This window comes from Eulemur rufifrons, chromosome 19, assembly GCF_041146395.1.
Source record: "Eulemur rufifrons isolate Redbay chromosome 19, OSU_ERuf_1, whole genome shotgun sequence".
In the NCBI taxonomy this organism is placed as follows: domain Eukaryota; kingdom Metazoa; phylum Chordata; class Mammalia; order Primates; family Lemuridae; genus Eulemur; species Eulemur rufifrons.
This window is the reverse complement of record NC_091001.1, coordinates 33,113,354-33,135,699: the sequence shown is the minus strand read 5'-3', so window position 1 is coordinate 33,135,699 and position 22,346 is coordinate 33,113,354. Positions and strand designations below refer to the sequence as shown.

At 54.9% G+C, this 22,346-nt stretch overlaps 1 protein-coding gene across 1 annotated transcript in view; it reads right to left on the bottom strand.

Moving 5' to 3' along the window:
- The window catches only part of WDR1 (WD repeat domain 1), a 40,739-nt gene that overhangs the window by 2,051 nt on the left and 16,342 nt on the right, over nucleotides 1-22,346 (bottom strand). The window contains exons 3-11 of the mRNA XM_069495225.1: nucleotides 11,064-11,141; nucleotides 10,718-10,798; nucleotides 10,161-10,394; nucleotides 8,317-8,404; nucleotides 6,755-6,911; nucleotides 5,162-5,249; nucleotides 2,984-3,094; nucleotides 1,124-1,297; nucleotides 738-882 (exon numbers count right to left, since the gene is read on the bottom strand). Coding sequence (XP_069351326.1) covers nucleotides 738-882; nucleotides 1,124-1,297; nucleotides 2,984-3,094; nucleotides 5,162-5,249; nucleotides 6,755-6,911; nucleotides 8,317-8,404; nucleotides 10,161-10,394; nucleotides 10,718-10,798; nucleotides 11,064-11,141 — 1,156 coding nt within the window. The remainder of the gene's footprint in view (nucleotides 1-737; nucleotides 883-1,123; nucleotides 1,298-2,983; nucleotides 3,095-5,161; nucleotides 5,250-6,754; nucleotides 6,912-8,316; nucleotides 8,405-10,160; nucleotides 10,395-10,717; nucleotides 10,799-11,063; nucleotides 11,142-22,346) is intronic.

The window sequence follows — 22,346 nt, the reverse complement described above, 5'->3', positions numbered from 1 at the left end:
CAGAATAGCCAGTGAAATCTGATTTATGTCTCCCCCAAACCGGACTGGGCTGCCTTCCCTCTGCCCGCCTGCGAGGGATGCTGAAGACGCAGCTCAACAGCGCCCCCCTCAGCCTACGGCTGGGAACAGGCTCTGGGGGTGGGCTCGGACTTGCTGTATGTTTCAAACAAAAGGCTGCCTTGTGTGGAAAAGGGACCAGGAGACGGTGCTGGGAACAGGGGTGCATGGGAGATCAGGGAGGTGCTACCCATGTGGGGCCCCAAAAAGAGATGAGTGGTCGCCACAGGGAGAAATGATGATATGTCAGGTTAAATAAAACATACTGCTAAAAGTAACTTCACCTGTTTCCTTTTTAAATGTGGCCACTAGAAAAATGTAACATTCACATGTGGCTCACACTGTACCTCCACCCGACACAGCTGCCCGAGGGAGCGAGGGAGCCTGGTCCCGGGTGGGGAGGCCTCCAGAGAGAGGCCTTCACTTGGCTCAGCACATGTCCTGGGTACGGCCCCGTGTGCTTCCACTGGGACACAGAGCGCCCTGAGGCCCTGTGGCATGGCTAGCCCAGGCCAGCAGAGCAGCTGGTGTCTGCTGGAGGGAAGAACATGACCCCTGCCCCCACCGAGTCACCTCCCTAGAGGCACAGAAGTGACAGCCCTGGGGACAGCAGGCAGAGGATGGGCGGCAGAGTCCGGGCCCATGGGCGTTCCCTGCCAAGGCCTGGGGGCAGGAGTCACCTTGGATCTTGACTCTGGTCTCTGGGTCGCTCAGGGTCCAGACGTACACCATCATGTCCATGCCACCGGAGGCAAAGTGTTCATTGTCTGGTGACCAGGCCAGGCAGACGATTTTTGCGTGGTGTCCATAAAAAACATTGTTTTCCTAGTTGCAGGTTGAAAACAGAGAGGCAGCAGGTCAGGGTTTGGGCCAGAGTCCTGCATCAGGTGCTAACGCTGTGCCAGGTGACCCTTACGGACTCACCGACTTCTTGATCCCATGAGGCACCTGCTACTCAGAGACGAGAAAACTAAGCCTAAGAAACATGCAGCCCAAGGCCACCGAGCACGGAGCACTTCCCACCTGCCGCCTCCCGCGGGACAGAGGTGGCCGGCTGCCTGCTCACCGAGTAGCCGTCGGCAACGCTGAACACCGTGACCACCTTGCTGGCGTCACACACGGCGAGGAAGGCGCCATCGTGGGAGTAGGCCACGTCTGTCACGGGGCCCTTGGCTTCCAGGAGCTTGTTCTCGTCCTTCAGCGTGGTGCCCAGGATGGAGTACAGGCGGACGTTGCCATCCTGCAAGTGGGGACAGGGGGAAGTGAGGCTCCCCCCAGCCCCGACACACAAGAGTGCACACACGCCCCATGCCCCCCTCCCCACCCATTTCTGAAGGGGACAGTCAGGGTCCTAGTAAGAGAAGGTGCCTTCGCTCTGACCGCTGCTCTGCTACGGCCCTGCCCGGGCTCCCACAGGCCAGGTGGGTAGCTCCTTCTGCCACATGTACTAGAGGGTACTTCCTAAACCCTGCAGCAGATCCCACAGCTTACTTACCACAGCGGGCAGAATCACCTGGGGAGGCTGCTAAAATCTCACCCTAGGTCTCCCCCCATTCTGATTCTGCATGTTTGGGTGCTTGAGCCTGCGCTTTTCATAAATGCCCCCAGAGGTTCCAGCACAGACGTTCACAGGACAAACATTGAGAAAACGCCTGCATGTGCGCAGCTCTCTAGTGAGGGCCCTGTCTGTCCACCCTCCTCAGGCCGTCCCTGCCTGCCCGGCACCTGGCCAGGCTCCCTGTGGCCCCAGCTGTCGGCGAGCACCTCGTCCGCCTGCCTGTCACCCCGTCATGCTCAGGCAACTGCTTCCCGGGGAGGGCACACCTGCTCCTTCTAAGGGTGGCAGTCCACGTCCCCACAGCTGTCTCCACCAACCCTGGGGGTCTTTGTTCCCACAATAATAGCATGGCCCTCCCTGTGGACGGATCCCTGAAATTCTCTGAGCAGCGCTGTGAGAAAGGCCATTGGTACCTCAGGGAACAGCTGGCCACCTGAGGTCCCCAAGCTGGTGGAGGAAGCCGCCTCTGCCTGGACGGGCCAGCTCTAGAGCCTGGCTCTGCGTCACAACCACCTTGAGACAGTGTGTGGACACAGGCAGACCGGCCTCTAGGACAGGGGGGCACCGCCACGTCTGCGGCAGAGCTGGATACCAGCGGGCTGCCCTATCCTGGGGCCAAGGAGGAAGACATGAGTTCCTCTGTAAAGCACTCAGGACTCAGCCGGGCAGATGGTGACCGCTCTGCACGCACAAGCCTTACTTACTAAAGGGCACGAGAATTATTAATATACTGTGGATGACGAGAAGGCAGAAATCAAGGAAAACTGTACAATGCTCAGGTTAGCACTGCACCTTGAAGGCGTTAAGAAAATTCATCTCTCTCCTTGTACAACCGAGTGCTATTGGTTCCTTTCCTGATCTGTCGCCCTCTCGCTCCCCAGGCACTCACAGGGCTGACGTGGGGCCAAGACGGCCCTTCTTTGGCGCCCCCTACCTCACTGCCCGGAACCCTTGGACTCCCCAAGACTGTGGGCACTTTGGCCACCACACCTGGCCCAGCCAGCGGTTGGCACGTAGAAGACGCTCCCTGAGGGTCTGGTGACAAGAACTGTAGTATGAACACCCCTGAGGGCTCACTCCCGCCGCCTGGCCTGACCCCGGTGCTCCAGTAGGACAGCACGGCTGGTGCACCTCACTGCTCGGACACTCGGCACCTGCTGCAGGGGACTCATGGCAGGGCAGGGAGCCCGAGGCCGGCTGGCCAGGAGAAGGGCCCTGCTCTGGTGGCAGGAGGGCAGCGGGGCTGCAGAGGGGGATCCGCAGACCTCAGCCCCGTTGTGTTCCCCAAGACTCACACAGCCCAGGCTGTCCCCAAGCCACACCCAGATACCAAAGTCAGAGGGCGTGGGGGAAAGGAAAAGGCCTTACCGCGCCCCCAACAGCCACCGTGTCTCCGCCGGGGTGCACTGCCACAACTTCAGGCTCGTAGCCGGGGTTATCGATGCTGAAGCACTTCTTCTGGTCCTTCAGCAGGACAATCTGCGGGCACATGGGCAGCCAGTCAGAGCAGGGCAGCCCCCCGTGGGCTCCATCCCCAACCTCGCCACAGGCCAGCTGGGTTCCGAGCCACACCCCTGGGGCTCAGCCCCGGTCCGTGAACCTCAGAGCTGGGCGGATCAGTGACAGGTAGGTCCTCGTCAGCCAGAATCTCAGTAAACGCTGCTGTCACCATCATCATCGCTACCTCATTACTGCGGTTACTACTATAGCACGGACTTCTCAGTCACTGCACTTTGGTTTTCCCATCATGCAATGTGCATAATAAACAGACTTAGTTGAACAGAGTCCTCCTAAAGCTCGAGAGAACAAGAGCAGTAGGAAGTGGCTCTAAAGCAACAGTGGGCAAGATGATGACACGTCTGCATTCTAGGCTTTGGCTACTCAGGCAAAAAGAGCCCGTGGTCATCAATGTGTGTGTGACAGCATGAGGACAGTGCAGGCACCCAGGTGACAGCGAGAACACTGGCACCAAGGTGCTGGGCACAAGCCCCGACTCCAGCAGGTCAGCCGTGGGGCTGGGGCTGCCCACTCTGGGGGCACCTTGCTCAACCACCCAAGCTGACAGCCTCAGGGATTGGGGGGAGTGGGGACAGATGGCCGCACAGCACAGTGCCCAGAAACCCGTGCCTGCTGCACAGGGCCGAGGTTGCTTTTCCTCTGCAGCCCCGAGCCCATGGGGGAATTTCCCGATCTAAAATCCCGGGCCCCTTTCAGCACTCCCTGACCCCTGGGTAACAGGGAACTCTGCAGAAGACCCTCACCTAGAGCTTATTCCGAGGGTTCCAGGGACTCCCCAGAGCCTGTCCCCTGGCACACTACAACCATACGGGGCACTCACTATGAGCCTCAGAGCAGGGACAGCTTTTCGTGACAACTTTGCAGATAAAGAACTGAGGCCTAAGACAGAGCTCTGCCTGAGGCTCACAGCGTGGACAGGGACAAACCCGAGTTCCACCCCTCACCAGAAGCCAGGTGCAGATACTGAGGCTGGAGAAGTCCCACCGTAAGAAGAGGAGCTGCCCGTCAGCCTTCTAGAACGCTGCTTCCCAGCCTTCCCCCACATGCCCCTCTGGCCGGCTAGACTGTGTGTGTGTGATAATTACTTGGCAGAGAGTCCTCATTTTCTAGGACGCACAGCAGTCCTTTCTCACTGAAGCAATTAAGTTCAGAGGACTAAGCAGGGGCAGGAGGATCCTGAATGGCAGCTTTCTTTAGGGAGGCTTGTCACATGTGCCGAAGGGAACCCAGGTGCCACCTGCCTCCCCCAACCGATATGCCAGGATGCCCAGGTCCACTGACAGATGTTTGCCACAGAGCAGAATTCCGTACGAAGTAGGTCAGGCTTGGGTCTCAGTTGAGGGTGCTTTGCTCTAGAAATTCCAAAAGAAGAGGTGTGCCAGTGCCCTCACTGGATAAGAACCCAGGCTATGGAGGCAGAAAAACTGCACCCTATTCTGGCTTGGGTACGATCCTGCCACTGGTAGAAACGCTCTGAGGGCCCCACCAGCCTGCTCTGAGGCTCAGCCTCCTTGTTTGTGAGAGAACTTGAGACGGTGTGAGGAGCTGAACATGTATTTCCTCATCATCACCCCTGTGAGTCTGCTGGGGATGCGAACACTAAAGCTCAGAGAGGGTGAGGTAAATGCCTGAAGTCACACAGCTCCAATGCAGCAGGGCTGGGACCTGCACACGAGCACAGACAGACAGACCCACTTGAGTGGAGTCCCCTGGGGACCCAGCAGGCTGATGGGCACACAGTCAGGTCTGCTGCTTCAACAAATCCCAGCCCTGGACAAGCAACTCATCTGTCTGTGCTTCCACTTCTTCTTCTGTACAATGGGGCCAATGCCCTGCCCAACTGGTAGGACCGCGGTGAAGATTAAATGAATACACACGAAGCCCTCAGCACAGCACAAGCGAATGCCCTATGGAAATGTTGGCTAGAGCGACTGCCAGACGGGACGGGAGTGGGATGTAGAAACCAGGCAGCACACAGCCATAAGCTCCGACCCCTTATTCCACCGTGCCTTCGAGTTTCACACTAACCTGCCCGATGCACACGACCACAGTGTAACCCCCAGGGCCGACAGCTACGCACTTCGGCTGAACATCCAGTTTCACAACTCCTTGTCCGCTGTTAGAAAGAAGGGCAAGCAGGTGACTTTAACGTTTGAGCAGTTCAGTGTAGGTATCCGTATATACTCATTGCAAAGCCACGGCAATTTAGCTATTTAGGAGAAGGGACTCTATGGTAACCTACACTGAAGCAAGGACTTGCTAAAATATGGGAGGGGTGGTGGGGGTGGGGTGTGGGGAGAGGGTGGTGAGAGGCAGTGAAGGGAACAGCTTCTGTCCTGTTTATCTGTGATAAATACCCACGACCCCATCATTCTGCCCAGTGGCAGCTTTTGTACCCATATCTGTTGGCTAAAGACTGGAGCTTCCTGGGCATAGATGAATTGAGTTCTGCTTCCCCCTGATAAGGGGTTGATTTTTAAAGAATCTGTTGCCTTTAATGGGTGAAAATCTTTTGTTTTGGCTACTGCTACCAAACCTCATCCTAGAAAAATTTGAACATGCATACAAACTTCTTTGAAAACTGTAAGTCAAGGAAACTTCTATGTAACCAGGCCAAGCATGGGGTCCCCAATGCCTGCTGGATGCGCTCTGCAACAAGGTCACCAGGCAGATGTGGCCAAGGAAGACCTTCATAGGGATGTTTAAGAGCAGGGTCACCACAGGCAGTAGAAAGAGGAGTGGGACCCAGACGCCTGGGTCCTGGGGCCATTTCTGCCACTCACTGGGAGGCTCAACTGACTCCTAAGACACTGGGCCAGTCAGGCAAGTGGGGCCTGTGCAAGCATGGCCCATCTGTTATGAGCTGGTGCTGCGGTCCCCAAGATGCACCCCAGAGCCCACATCTCCCAGGGGAGACAGGTCCCAGGCAGGACAACAGGTCCTGTTGTGGTCTACACGTGAGTGTGGGGTAGGGGAGGGGCCAGTCCTGGGGCATTGCAGGGGCAGAGGCCTCTCAGAGACCCGGAACACATCCCTTGCATTCCCCCTCACCTGTATAGAGCTTCAGACCACTTGTAACAGCTATTCTCCTAGCTCCAGTGACCGTCAATCACAGGCACCGAGCAAAAACAGAACAAGAGGGTGTCTTCTAATTAGAGCAGCCGTGTGCCTGTCTCACCCTTGGGCAGCAGGAGGATGCACCTTGCTCTGAGCACCTGCCCTATGCCCGGCGCCTCTGAGGGCCTCATTTGACCTTCAAATGGCCTGAGGTAGGCTCTGTTGTCGCCTGCCCTTACTGATGAGAAGAGGGAGATAAGGAGAGACCTCGGCACGTTTCTGAAGGACAGGGGCTGGGATCTGGCCCCCCTGCTCCCAGGGCAAAGTCTACACCCTGTCACCTGTGTGGGCAAGAGCATGACCCAGGTCACCTGGAGTCTGCAGCTCAGCATCTGGCTCAGGGCCTGACAACAGGGGAACAATGCTCAGGGGAAGAAACGTAGAGAGCAGATAAAATGTTATTGAGAACAGTAACTGCTATGGCAGCGGGCCTTTAGGGGCGGGGCGCGGGGTGGGGGCGGGAATCCAGGTTCACTGTGGACCCCCAGAGCCGGCAGCTCTTACCTGTAGTCCCGCAGCATGAGGTTGGTGTACCGCACAGTGTCGTCCATGCTGCAGCTGACCAGCTGCCCGGACTCATCCACGGTCATTCTGGACACCTGATTCGTGTGGCCTTTCCCAGCAAAGGAGTCGTTTTCCCCTGTCTCTGAATCCCAGTAATGTAGGGGGGGTTAAGGAAAAGCTGGCCTCAGGACTATGGTACCTGTCCTGCGGGGAGGCCACGCCCAGCTCTAGTCCTGGCAGCCAAGAGATCCCAGCCAATTAGGGGAGGACATTGGGCCTGAGGAGACGGCTCCTGGATGTCCATGTCTGGAATTTCAGACGTGTGGTAAGCCAGCGAGGTGGCCCCACTGCAAGCCAGTGGGCCATTTTAAAAACTGCTCACGCCAAATTAGAAATAGTCCAACTAAGTCTCCTTGTAACAGTGTCACACACGGCTACGTTATCAGATACCATGACCACAATGACCTGTAGCGGTCAGCACCTCCCTCGGAACACACAGCTCAGGAGGAAGTCGCTTCTCACTGGGACCTGGCGTAACTGAGTCAATGTTCCTTTCGTTTTTTTCTGTAACCTGCTGTCAAGCCCCTGGCCACTGGCAGCAGGCTGGCTGTGCCTGCCGTGTGCTCTCGAGCAAAGGCTCAGGGGCTGCCCCAGCCCCTGGGTGGTTTGTGGACACTAAGTCCCAGGTGCTCAGGCACAAAGTGTGGCTTCCGTAACAAGACTCTCATTTCAAACGCAGGGTACTGTTCCCTCTGGGGAGCTAGCAACATGTTCTGCTGTGGACACGCCCTTGGAAAGGAACTATCTGGAGCAGGGGTCCACCACACTAGGACTGCGGACAGGAGCAGGGTGGGAGCACAGCTGAGAGCCTGTGAGGACCAGCGTGTCTGGAGAGGGCTCAGCTCCAGCAGGCAGATTCTGGGGCTTTCTCTACCACCACCTTTGACAGCCCCTCTACCCCCTTTCCTTATGTGCCCTGCAGATGGCTGCCCCAAGGTTCGAGACTGCTGTGAGGGCGGTGTCAGCAGTCCCAGGCCATGCAAGGGAGCTTAACAGAAACACTCATACTAGGGAGAAACCAGAAGGCTTGTTTATGGAAACCCCAGACAGGGACTTGTAAGGGGGCCCACACATGTCTCCAGGGAACGTCACCCCAGCTCTGATGATGACAGGCTGTGTGTGACCTTGGGAATGGTTCTTTAGCTGAGTCCCAGTTTTACCATTTTTAAAAAACAAGGAGACTCTACTAGAGGGCGTTCAAGTCCCTCTGAATTCTAAGAATCAATGTCTCCACTGAGACGAGGATGACACTAGCTGTTATTTACAGGGAGAGGAGCAGCCCAAGTTCAGAGAAGTTAAGCCACACACTTAGGGCTGCAAAGCGAGAGGCCGGGAGCTACTGGGCCCCGTGGGCAGACACGATTCTCCCAGAGGCCACGCTGGTCGGAGAGTGCAGCTGTGGCTGCAGCCACCTGGCTGGCCTGGCCCCTGGCACTGTGGGAACGGGAAATTCCCCTCTCCTGCCAGCAGCTCCGCAGCATGCTCTGTGAGTCAAAGGATATTAATGTGTCCGTCGTGGCTCCCAGAATAGATGTAGGCCTTACCGCCGTTTTTATGCACCGTCAGACACTGGATTGATTTACTGTGACCCTGTGGAGGAGACACAGGGCCAGGGTGAGCTGGGGACACACTACCCTGCCCTCCCCACCCATCAGCTGCTTTTCTGCCCTCTAAGCCTGTCTGGGTGATAGGGAGGGGACAAATGTCCCTCCGCACACGGTGGTGCAGGTGTGCCGAGACCTCGCCCCAGCTGCCTGAAGACACGCTCCCGAGCCACCACCGGCCATCCCCATCACCTGACCACCTGACAAAACCCCACCCTGAGCGTCCCTCCCTCCAAGGCACCCAAGCCTGTGGCCCGGACATGGGTCACTTGGCCTGGCACCCAAGTGCCTGGTATATGCAGACATGTAGCCAGCACCCAGCTGACTTCACAGCCACCTGAAGGAGGAAATACTCCATGTCCTCCCACAGAGGACAGCCTGGGGCTCCGCCTGCTTGGAGCACAGCAGCTGCTGAGGGGCTGAGGGGCGGCCCAGGAGCTCGCAGAGGCAGGTGGAGGCCCTGGCTCTCTCCCAACCAGTCCCCTGACCCAAGCTGTCTGAGGGCTGATACCCCAACCTCCCCGACTACCTCAGTGGGGGCACTGAGGACTCATCTACAACCAGAAATCTGCTTCAAGAGGAGGCACTCAGCCTCCTCCATAACCGCCCCTGGGACAGAAGCAACGGTGGCCATGTGGGCTCAGCACAGCCCCTTCCCCTCTCAGGGGACGTGGCTTCCCCGCCAGTTTCCCTATTCTTTGTCAGCCACACTCGACTGCCAGTTGGCACAGTCTGAGCTCAAGGCTTTTCCCCAGGAACTTCCCAAGCGTTCTGTGGTGTTCCGCTTGTTGCCACAATATGGCATTTATCTTTGGAGAAAAGTACACACAGTTCTCAGCAGGACTGGAGAACATGGAACTGGCACAGCCATTTCTGTCCTTCCAGTGGAGTTGGGAAAAATCATTACAATATCCCAGTAAAAGGCACTGAGGCGCTGTCTCTTTCTAACACAGCATCTGGCCAAGCCTGCTGCTTACAGCGTGAGCCTCACGGGGGTGGCTGGAGCCCTCCCTGCCTGCCGAGTCAACTTGTGCTCAGAGGGAGGAGAGGTGATGCAGGTGCTCCCTCACCTGGAACTCGTGAGAAATGCAGCCTTTCGGCCCTGTCCAGATGTCCACAGGTGTCCCCTCTGCCAGGCCTGGGGGTGCTCAATGAGCCAGCTCTCAGCTCAAGAAGCACAGGTCTGGCTACCCAGAGAAGATCCTGGAGACGGCCTGAGCCCGGCCAGGCAGCAAACTCTTTTTAAAGCTCCCAAGAGGTTCCAGAGCCAAGAACCGCTAGTCCAACTTCACTGCAGCCCAAGATCAGCACAAAAGGCCGCATGATTCACACAGGTGCAGTGTGAGAACTGGGGTGTGAATTTCTTTTGTGACAGCTATAAAAGCTCACAAGGTTTCTACAGCACCTGGCCCCTGGCAGTTGGCAACAACGGCATTAGCAGCAGCAGACATGCACAGGCCTCCTGCGCTCCCAGGGTGGCCCTGCTGACAGGACACGGGAGGGTGGACCTGGGGAAGGACGCCAGAACCCACTGCTAGGGGAGGCCCACGGGAAACTGCTCTCTGAGCAGAGGAAGGTTGCTGATGGCAGCGCCTGAATCGCTCGTGCACACTTTCTCCCAATCCTACCTGGAGGACCTGTGGAGCAGCCACGGTCTCCAGCTTCCCCTTGGCCCCCCTCCAGCCCCCCTTTCCTTGCTGGCCACACTCGTCCCTTCCCTGCCACCCCAGAGCAGGCCTCACCTTGATGACCCGCAGGGGCTTGCTGGGGTTGTTCTTGTCCAGGTAGTTGATGTACCCAGACAGGGAGACGCTGAGCAGGTGGTCCTTCTGCCACAGGCAGCCCAGCTGCTGGTCCAGCACGGTGGAGCCCATGGGAAAAGTGCTCACGACAGAGTTCACATTGACATCCCAAATCTTGGAAGTTTTGTCTCCAGAAGCAGAAAGCAGATGGGTGCTATCAGGACTCCAACTAATCTACTCAAACAAAAACCGTGTGTCACATGCCAGAGAACTTCAGAGTGCAGCCTGTCTATTGCCCCCAGTTTTGGGCAGCACAAGGCGGAGCCTGGGGAGGGAGTGGGACATTTCCCAGGTAAGAGAGATCCACCTCTGGGCCTCTTGTTCTGGCCACTGGCTTGTCCAGCCACCTTATCACGACCCTGAAGGTCTGCACCACCGCCCTGACTTTCAGCTTCTCATTTTAAGTTTTAGTCTAACTTCAAGATGAGTAGGGATGGCTACCCACAAGGACTCGGCCAAATCCCAAACGCTGAGTCAGGAAACAGACTCATACTCACAGCGTAAATTCCCCCGTCGTGGGCCTTGCTTCCTCCCAGCGCGCACACCTTCTCTCCCGTCTTTCCATCATAGATGTATATCTTCCAAGAAATAAAAACATACATGGGTTATGTGTATGTGTGCGAATGCCCTCAGCAGTGAGCATGCCGTTTCTCCACCGACTCTAAAATACAAGTGCTGTTCGACTGAGCTTCCAGCACCATCTAAAAGCAGAGATGTGTGTACTGGGCTTTGAGGACACATCCCGGGGGATACTAAGTTCTGTGAGGCAGGAGCAGCTGTCTCGGGCCTGTTGCAGATGCAGGCAGAGGAGCCACCACCCCCAGGCCCCGCCCCAGCCCTTACCTGGCCATCAGCACTGGCTGTGGCAAATCTGTTCCCGTCGGGAGAGAATCGTACACAGTTGACAAAGCGGCTGTGGTCCTGTGGGAAAACAGACAGTTACTCACCTAACAAGGGGCTGCAGGCCACGCTTGCTTCAGGAAAACTCTCTTGGAAATATAGAGCCCACTTTCAGCTTCAGCTACTGTGACAATGTGATGCGAACTGTTGTCCACAGGAACATTTCAGAACTTCAAAAAAATCCCGGCCGGGCGCGGTGGCTCACGCCTGTAATCCTAGCACTCTGGGAGGCCGAGGCGGGTGGATCGCTCGAGGTCAGGAGTTCGAGACCAGCCTGACCAAGAGCGAGACCCTGTCTCTACTAAAAATAGAAAGAAATTATCTGGACAACTAAAAATATATATATAGAAAAAATGAGCCGGGCATGGTGGCGCATGCCTGTAGTCCCAGCTACTCGGGAGGCTGAGGCAGGAGGATTGCTTGAGCCCAGGAGTGTGAGGTTGCTGTGAGCTAGGCTGACGCCACGGCACTCACTCTAGCCTGGGCAACAGAGCGAGACTCTGTCTCAAAAAAAAAAAAAAAAAAAAAAAATCCCAAGCAGCTCCTGTCCTGCCTGACCACTCTGCCTGCCTGAAAGGTGGGCCCATCCGCACCAAGGCAGGCCGTCCTCTGGCCTAGCCTCCCTCCCCTACCAAGTGTCCCCCTGAGTTGTCCTCTTCCTGCTGGGCTCTGGAGAGAGCTTGAATCCCAATCCTGAAGCATTTGCTGGAGGAATAACTGACTTTTCAACAAAATTAAACAATGGCTATAACCTTCATCGGGAATAAGAGTCTGAGTGGCTGGGGAGAAATGACCTCCGGGGGTACACACTCAGTCCCTCACCTGAGTGAGTGAATAAATTTACTCCTTCCTGAATCAACAAGAGTTCATAGCAGAGGATGACCTTCTAGACGCCCACGGCAAAGCTGCAGCACAGTGCCCACTGCATGTGCCCCGCAGGCACTGCTGACCCAGCAGGCACAGTCGGTGCTGACTACTGACTCTCCCAGCACAGGAGGGTGAACGGCTGCCATGGGTACAGACACCCACCTGCAGGAAAGACCATTCAACTCCACGCAGATCACCGGCCCCTCCCCAAAGTAAATCATCAACTTAATTTTAAAGCACAAGCTGCTTGTGTGGAGAGAACTGAATGTGTTTGACTGTGTAATGGGGTGAATTCTGCCCCTCTTAGATATATTGAAGCCCTGATACCTATGAATGGGATCTTATTTGGAAACAGGGTCTTTGCAGATAGTAATCAAGTTAAGATGAGGTTGTTAGGGTGGGCCCTAAATCCAGTAGGACCAGCGTCCTCACAAGATGAGGGAAATTTGGACACAGGTGCAGACACAGAAGTGAAGTTGTAGGCAGAGATTGGATGTGTGCTCACCAAAGTAACACTTGAGGCTGTCGGAATACAGAAAGACTAGGCAGGACTCAGGGAGTGTGGCCCTGCCCACACCTTGGTCATGGCTTCTGGCTTCCAGACTGAGCACATAAATTTCTGTTGTGTAAGCCACCCAGTCTGTGGTGCTCTGCTGTGGTAGCCCCAGCAAACTAACACGGGTATTTAGGTTATTAAGTATGAAATGTCCGATTTCCTTAAGTACTAAGTTTGATAGTTGATATCGTTGACATTTCACTTTGACATTTGTTTTATTTTTATTTTGAAGGTACAGCTTCAGTCTTGCAAACGCACAGTTTGGCTTATGATTATCTTTCAGGTTTTTATTTATAGCAATTTTTATGAAACCATGGATAAGTCACAAATTCGTGTTATTTTTGAATATGAATTCCGTTGTGGAACTAATGCAGCGCAGACAGCTCGAAATAGCAACAAAGTATTTGGGAAGGATGTGGCTAACGAACGTACATCAATGGTTTGAGAAATTCTGTTGGTGATTTTAAACTTAAAAATAAGTCATGTGGGTGACACCTAAGACCAAGGTGAATGATGAGCTGAAAGCTGTAGTGGAAGTGAATCCATTTTAACCTATGCATGAATTAGCAGCAAGGTTTGATATTACTATTTCAACAATATTGGACCAGTTGAAACAAATTAGCAAGGTAAAGAAGCTGGACAGATGGGGACCGAATGAACTAACTAAATGAGCATCATAAGAGAAATAGTCTCAAGGCTTGCCTTTCTTTGCTGTTGTGACATAAAGAGGAACCATTTCTACACCATATTATTACGTGTGATGAAAAATGGATTCTTTTTGACAATTGCAAGCGTTTGGCACAATAGTTAGATAAAGATGAAGTGCCGAAACACAGTCTAAAACCGAATACTCATCAAAAAAAGCTAACGGTGTCCATTTGGTGGGCCAGCACTGGTATCATCCACTATAGCTTCATGAAACCTGGTCAATCAATAACAGCATATGTCTATTGCAATCAATTGGATGAAATGATGGGTACGCTTGCGATTAAGCATCTGAGACTGGTCAAGAGACAGGCCAGTCCTCTTGCAAGACAATGCTGGAACACATGTTGCATAAACAACACTGCTCAAACTATAGCAGGTAGACTTGGAAACTCTGTCATCCACCATATTCACCACACCTTGCACCAACTGACTACCACATCTTCCAGCCTTTGGATCACTTCTTGCAAGGAAATACATTCAATTCTTGACAAGTTGTGGAAAACGCCTTTTGTGATTTCACTGCCACTTGTTCTCCAAGCTTCCTTGCTACTGGCATAAACAACCTACCGTTAAGATGTCAAAACTGTGTCAATAGTTTAGACGCATACTTTGACTAATTATACTACTTCTTATTTGAGACATAATAAACTACATTTTTGATTCGAAATTGGACATTTCATATTTAATGATCTAATAATAAACGTTGTCTGTAATGCTCATGTAATAACCCTTCTAGGTAAACCGTGCCCATTTTACTGATGAAATGCAGGCCCAGAAAGAGCAACCAGGTGCCCGAGGTTCCGTAGCACCACTCTCAGGAAATCGATGTGCCTGCAAAGCCCCGCCAGGAGCGGGAGAGACAGACTCCATGCCGTCGGGCAATACCTGCAGGGCAGCAGCTCTCGTCTCACAGAACCACTTGGTTGGTTCAGGTCTGGGCTCCAGGACACCCACCGGCAGCCCCGTCAGGTGCAGACTGAAATTCTCTGGGCCAGAAAAGAGATGCAGCCCCAGAGCTGCAGCACAAAACCACCCCAGGCTTCCCACTCACCAGTTACCCACTGCCCTCAGCCGCCAGCCCGAACCTCACTGCCCCCCAACCCTTCCTCAGGGTGCTGCCAAGTGTGCTCACAGCCAGGGGTCAGGCCGGATACGGGTAAGGCTGAGCCCTGGTCCTGAGTTGAACCAGAATCTCCCCCGTCACCAACCCATGTTTTAATTAAGATGACAAAAGCTTGAGAATCAAATATCCTGGCAATGCGGAGTCTGGTAATTAACTGCTTGAGCTTTATTGAGGGCGACCACAATCATGGTTCCCACCCCAGCAGACGAGCAGACCATCCTTTCTACCTCATTTCAGCGAGTGCTGTCATCGGACTAAATTCTGTCCTGTGACTGTAGAGCTCATTCTCTGTGGATTGTGGCCACCACCCACAAGGGTGGGGGATGGAAGCACTGAGCTGTCTCAGGCTGAGCCGACGTGGACTCTGGTTTGTGACAGCCATGCAGGCTGGTAAGCCCCTGGCCTGCCCGGCCCCTGTGTTGTGTTTTTTCAGTTTCTTTAGTACATTCATCCTGTCTCTAAGGTCTTTTCTGCTTTAATGGGTCGTGCTGTACGTTTTCTAGCATTTCTAGGTGTGTGGAGTGGGAATGATCCACCACACTGACTGAAAGTGAAACTGACTTTCCACACTGGGATCTCAGGCCCTCCTGGCTGTGGCCACCTTGCCTTACTTCACCCTCTGGGGTCAGGGAGCCTCCAGGCAAACAGCTGCCACAGAAGAACCAGGCCCAGAGAGGGGGAACTCGAGCCACACCACTTGCAAGAATCTGGTTTCCAGTTTCTTGTCCAGAGCTCCTGTCTCAGCTGCGCTGGCTCTTGGGCCTTGGGCCGATGCTGGGCAGGTTCAGGCAAGTTCTGGCCAGAAGCCAGCCCAGAGGGGTAGATCCTTAACCCTTAACTCCTCAGGCTTGTCCCCACCCTCTACTGCTCCCACCTCAACCTTTAGGGCCCCGCCCACATCCACATCAGCCCACATCACGTGGCTGTGTCAACAGGGCTCAGCTGCTGCAGGAAGGAGCCGGCTGGGTGCAGTCTGTGTTGGGAGGACCTCAGGGGTCTCGTCCTCCCAGACTGTCTAAGGGGGGACATGGCTACAGACGCCACTCACTCCTCCTTCTGGATGAGGTTTAACAACCCAGCTCTTAAATGACATAACCGCAGCGCAAATCTGAGACATCAGACCAAAACCTCGAGTTCTCCTGCTGCCCAGCCCTGCTTCTTTAGTGGGTACGGCCCGTTCTCATCCTCAGCACTGCCCTTGCCCTGGCTCTTCTGTCCCCAAGGCCAAGTTTCCTCGATGGCGAAGTGGATGAAGGTGACAAGCTGGAGTCAACTTACCCCTGGGCCCCTCTGACTAAACATGTCAGGAACAGGGAGGCCAAAAGACCTTGCCCCAAATTCAGCAGAGCACCCAGAGCACGGGCAGGACAATAGGTACTGACTTCTCTTGCTATACGTGAGGAACATGCTACGAATTAGGGAAAAACATTCAGCCACTATTTGTTTTCAACTTGTAATAAACACTGATTTCACTGCCTCCCTAAAATCAGAACATGGATATCCTTATTCCAGGTCCAGGTTCCAGAAGTCAGGGATCTCCTGAGAAGCAACCCCAGACACACAAACCCCAGGACCCCAGGCAGCTGTCTGCGGCCCACCTCAAAAGCACGCACCTCTGCTGGCACCTCCCGCAGTGGGGGGGTGTCCTGTGTCCCTCCCTGGGCCCTGGGGCCACACAGGTGCAAGGGAGGGGCCGGGTGAAGGCCAGATAACACAGATGCCCCTCGAGTAGCAGGCGCGGGCTGGACTCAGAGCCTCAGACTGCAGAATCTCAATCTCTGTCATCTTTTCCTGCAACTCGAGCCAAACAGCAAGAGTCCAAATGAGCAGGAGACTGATGTCTGCTCCAGAAATAGCCCCTTCAAAGGGAAAGCGCAGGGAACAGCCCATTATTTAAAAAAAAAAAAAGAGGGCTAAAAATAGGCCTTTCCACAGGGAGGCCGGGCCAGTGGACAAAAGGAGCAGGTTTGGAAACACTGCTGGGAGTTCAGAGACTTGGCAGCTTCCTACGGCTGCCTGGCTCGGCCATCTCCTGAGCTGGACCCCCAGGTCCTGCCCCACCCCTGCACAGCCTTGTGGTCCAGCCTCAGGCTGTCCCTGTGCCTGGTCCACTCCTGCCCATCTGGCTGTACCCAACACGTGCCAGCTCCCTGGCTGGACTGTGTCAAGGAAGCCCCCTTTCCCCCTCCCCATTGAGGAAACTGAGGCCTGAAATAACGAGGTAACAAGTAACACATCCAAGACCTCGTCACTGATAGGGACAGAGTGCCACTGGGCTCCCAGTGGCCTGACTCCAGCAGGCACACGCACCTACCTGGTCAACTCGGGTGTCGCCCCAGCAGCCTCAGCTGACCCTGTACATAAGAGGACAGCCCATGTGCAGCCATGCTGTGCACGCCTATGAGCCACACCACAAGGTGCACCCACCCAGAATACCCACCACAGGGCCGTGCCTGGCATGAAGAAACAACCATGGGTGCAGTGGGGGAGGCAGGGAGACCATCTCAACACCCCTCCATTCTTTTCAGGCCACGGTCAGACCCTCCAAGGGGAAGCTAAACAACCTTCGTCCACAGAACGCCGGTGCTGGAGGTGGAGCCTGCCCTGCCCAAAGCCTCCATTTCAGCCCCAGCCTTCTGTGATCCTGGGTGGGTGAGGATGAGCTGGGCCTGGGCCTATTCTGGGCGAAAGGCTTCTCCATCCCCTCCTCCAACTGCCTCGTTCAGGTTCATGCAAACAAGGAGCCAAGCTGGGCCGTGGTCCCGCCAGCCTGGAGGGCACACAGGAGAGCCCGGCTAAAGCGGAGCGGAGACTCAATTTCAGAACAGCCAGGAGTCCGTGCTCGCTCCACATGATGGACTCTTAACAAAAAGGAAAAGCATCGTGAACCCCAGACTTGGGCCAGTGAGATGGAGGGTGGTTTACCCGACTTCACTAGGTAAGGTTCTGCTTGCTTTTCTCCGAAATGCTGTTTGCATTTTTGCTCAGGCCTGGCATCATTGGGGCTTTGTTTTGTCATGTACTGAAATTCAGAATATGACTCACTCTTCTCCAGGCAGCACTCCAGCTCGACCCCTCTGGGCCCTCTCCTGCCCTGGCAACTGGGGAAGCTCCCCAACAATGTCTACCTCCCACCCCCAGGTGGGTCCCAGGGCCCCTCCTGGGGAGGGGTGGGCACAGATGCCACCACAGCTGCTCACTCTCAGAAGAAGGTTCTAGCAGGCACGGGCTGAGAGGGCTTGAGGGCTGGGGAGGAAGGAAGGTAGCCCCGATCCCAGGTGGTCATGGGGCTGGGAATCAAGATTTGGGGAGAAAAGACCATTACTGTCTGGATTTCACAGTAAGAGGAACTTAATTTCCTCTAAAAAAAAAAAAAATCCCACACATATTTTAATTTTAAAAAGCTTTTACTACAAAAGGCTGAATTAATTCCTCAGAACCTCCACTTCCCAGCTTTTGACTAAATGAGAACCCACATATGGAAAGAAGCCTGGCAGGAGGCTCTGCCCCCACCCAGCCTTCAGCGCGGTTCTCACCTGCCTCACTTAACCTCTGTGTCTTCTGCTCACTTCCCATCTTCTACACAATTTCCCTCTGGCTCTGGGGAAGAAGCCGGCTTGTTCCACAGGTGTGGGGTCCCCGAGAGCCCTCCCTGTCCTTTCAACACTAGGCCAACTGACCCTGTTGCAATTTTTCCAGATGGACCCTACGCACGTCCTCATGAACACATGGACGTCAACTGGCACCTCTCCCATTTTCCCCACAGCTGTGGGCTCAGTGGAGGAGGGTCCTCACAACCCTATTTTTCCTGGGGGGCCTGGAGGCATGACTCTCCCAGAGGTTGTGCGGCCGGCTAGCCCAGTGCTGGGCTGCCACCCAGTGTCTCTGATCCTTGGGCCATAGCCCTGTGAATCTCTCCCAGGTCCTCAGACAGGACCTGTAGCTGAGGCCTCCACAGGAAGACTTCAGGACACACAGCGCTGCCTGCCCTGGAGACGGGCTGGCTGGATAAACATTTCTACCTGACACCCCTGGGCCGGGGCTGGTGGGGTGAGGACAGTTCTGAGGTTAGAAAGGAAAAGGAAAGAGGAAGAATGTTCTGGCCAAGCCCCTGAGCGAGCACACAGTGGTACAGAGCGCAGGCTTGACCCTACAGCCTGGGAGCAAACCTTGGCTCCATTTAATGTCCATTGTGAGGCTCCATGCCTGGTTTAATCCACATCTGCCAAGTACAAATGGTCCCTTCCCAGGGCAGGGAGAGGAGCCCCCACCCACACTCAGCCCAGATTACAGCCAAATGAGACCATCAGGATGTGGGGGGCTGGGCAGCGGGGTGATGGCACTGGAAACAGGCCAGGAGGGCCCTGGCTGCTGTGGAAGCCTCTCCCCCTTCTCCTTCCTCTGGGATGCTCAGCTGACTCAGCATTTCTCACCCTCTGTCCCACAGCACCCCCTTCTGCCCCCCCACTGACCTTGAGCCACAGCCTTCTACAAAGCTCCCAAAATAGCCAGGTCTCTAGTACCTACCAATTAGGCAGTGGCCACCGGGGTAGGATCTAAGAACTACAGGGTGTCCGGAAGGGACCTCTGGGCTGCATGCTCTGTTGGACACAGGATACCTCACTCACGCTTCCCATGTAGTCCGCCAGGCCCTGCCCAGCCTGAGGCTCCAGGGACGAAATGAAGCCCGTTTCACTCTAAGTGGAGAATCCTTGGAGAGCCCTCCTGTACCCTAAGCCAAGACTTGTCTCTGGGAATTCTGCCCACTTCGTGCACCCTGCACCCGCTACCTATGATTCACTGCGTTAAGTCATTAAAACACACAGTGCTCCTCAGTGAGCCACTTTAAGGACATGATCTCATCTGAGCCTCCATGAGGCAGAGACACTCAAGACCACGGATGCTCCTGAAGGACGGTGAGACCTGAGACCTCCGGCCAATCCCCAAACTCAACCACCTCCAGGAGGACATAAATCACCCCTCAGATGCACATATTCGGGTTCTGCGTGCTCACACCATCCTTTTCTCACCCATGGTGCATGCGCTAAGAGGAACTGGGAGAGCCGGGGCAGGTTCAGAACCACAGACCATGCTGGGACAGGCTGCTGTGCTCCCCTGTGTCACCCTCATTCCAACCACTGGGGCAGGAAAATGGAACCACAGCTGCTCCAGACCAGCTGGACAGGCACTCCTGGTTCAAATTCACAGTTAAAACCATCGGATGCTGACGGCCCCCACAGGCCTTCATCTTGCAGATGGGAAAACTGGGGGATACTGAAGCCCAGGCTGTTGTCCCAGAGAGGGAGCATGTGCAGAGTGGGGCTGAGACCCTACCATTTATACTCACAGATTACTCCACTGGGGCACTTTCTGGCATATTTTTTTCCACAAAGGGGCTCTAATTCTTCTAATTGAACATCACTTTGCATGCACGTCTCTGTCCTCATCGCCTCTCTAGGGGAGCCCCTGAGAGACCAACCCTGATGTCCTGCAAGTCCATTTCCTCTGCTGCTTTGGTGGCTCAGATGAGAGCGGGCTTAGGTGTAAGGCTTGCACAACTGAAGAGGTGGCTGACGCTGCCCCAGGCTCCACAAGCTCCCCTTTCTAATGAGCACTTCCAGCCCAGGATGCTCACCTGAACACAGGCACCAGAGACGCCCCTGCCCCTACCCCTGTTGTGTGCATGTTGTCGAGAGCAGGGCCCCGCCCGTGCTAGAACCTCGCATGCCCAGCTGAGGCCCTAGGAGGGTGAGTGCTGAGACTGGAGAGCCCTCCCCTCTCTGCATACGTCACCCACCAAGTGCACTTACATCTATACATCATGGCACAGGGTGACCTTTCTGCCATCAGTATCTAAACAGGCCTCAATTCTGTTGGTCTCACATATAAACCATAAAGTCCACCCAAAAACCACTGTAAGAGAGAAGTCCACTTACTCCAATTGTGAACTTGAACTTGAATGGGGGACCCTCAAAGAATGCGGCGCAGTTATCATCACTTCCTGTCGCCAGCCGGTACGGCCTGCTCTGCTTGATGTCCACACTGTTGATGACTTTGTTGTGTCCTGTGATCTCACCCACAGAAGAGCCACTGTCCCACAGGAAGACGGCTCCAAACCTGGACCCAACGAGAGAAGTCAAAGGAAAAAAAAAATCAATCCTGGACGGTCGATGAGAAATGTGATAGCTGAGCTCCCAGTGCACCAAAGACAGGAGTGAATGTTAGCAGGGCAGCTTGGGAAGTTAAAGGAACAAACCTGAAAGCATTATGATTCTGAAACTGTAGGTATTTGTCCAAAAGATCTAAGGGCAAGTAGGTGCAACCTAGGTGCCTCTGGGGAGGGACTGCATGTACGTGTCTGTATGGCCCCATGCCAAAGTACCTCCTGCACGGCAGGTGCCTCAGAAGCACCTGCCCGGGGAGGATCTTTATGGCTTCATCACTCTCGTAATAGTTCTGTGGGCAGGGGCCAGGATGCAGACCAGTTACCATTCCCTACAGGAATGGAGACACCTTGCTCTTGACTGGCATTCAGAGAAAATATATCGTGGTAGTTAATATTTGCTACCAAATGAAAAAGGAACAGAGACCCACAGGAATGACTTGAAAAATGATGGAAAAATTAATACCCAGCAGTATACGAACTAAGAAGTGCCTCTCAGAGAGGGAAATAAAGACATGTGGCTGTCAAGTTCAAGCCCCTGTGGGCAGCCATGGTGCTGTGCAGGGAACCCTGACAGCTCTTGGAATAAGGAAGCCTGGGTTCCAGCACTGACCCTGCTGGTCACCAGGCCCAAGAGGCAGCACCCGCCACCCCAGCGTCCACTGGGCCTTGTTCTTTGCTCAGGGAACCTTAGGTGATGCACTCAGCTGGGGGCACAGTTCAGTCTCACTTGTGGGTTCACATGGCAGCTGTCAGAAGGGACCCTGATAAAAGAGGTATCTCTCTTTCGCCTTGTTCCCTCCTGCTGCCCGGAAGGTGGGCACGGCAGCTGTTCTGGGAGGCAAGGGTCTCAGGATGTCAGAGGAGAGTGAGGCCCCAGGGACAGAGCCCCTGTGATGTGGAGCTCTCCCTCACATGTGGCCAGTGACCACCTGTGAAGGTGGCTGGGGGCCTGGCCCCTATTGGGAGCTCAACCTACACTGGCCCGAGCTGACACAAACATCACTGTGTCCCCCTCGCACCCGGGTGCAGCATGCGGAGCACAGGCCATGGGATGGGCAGAGTGGCCGAGGGAGTGACTCACTTTTCCCTTCCTTCCCCGACCACGGCGATCCTCTTACTGTCTTCGGTCCAAGCAATGTCTTTAATCTTCCCCGCGAAGGGCTGATACTCATACTTCAGCAGGTGCTCCTTCTGTGTAGTGTCCCAGATCCTCAGCTTCCCAGACACATCTGTGGGACACACAGGGGTGGTGAGAGCCACAAGTCACCGCCGGACAAGGGCCGCGTGGCCACAAGCCCACTCAGCACCACCTCTGGTTTCTCTGCTTCCTGGAGGGAAACGACACTCAGCCACCCTCCAAGCAGAGCCTGCTGCCCTCACGAAGGCTGCTACTTGGGGGTCCCTGCATTTCACCAGAAATCACCTGGGGAACAAACCCTGCTTAGATGTCAGAAAAAGCGCAGGACACATGATGGTGACATTTCAGTATGCCATGAAGCAGTTTAGTTACTGTGTTTCTTTGCTTGTAGGGGCATCCAAATGGCTTATACGTCTTGGACAACCTTTGTAAAGTGACAAGATTAGCTATGCCCACCTTTCCCATGCCGCTGCTGCAGGAACTAACAGAACTGAGGTGTGCAGCTGTGTGGTTCAGCCGTGCAGCCTGGGGTGACGCTGTGGCTAGGCCTGGTGGCCCTTGCCAGGGGTCTGCAGACCTGGCCCTCTGTGCAGCTCCCTGACAGCACACTGCCAGGCAGATTGGCAGCCTTACTCGCTACCAGGAATGCTCCACAGCTTGCAGAAAGC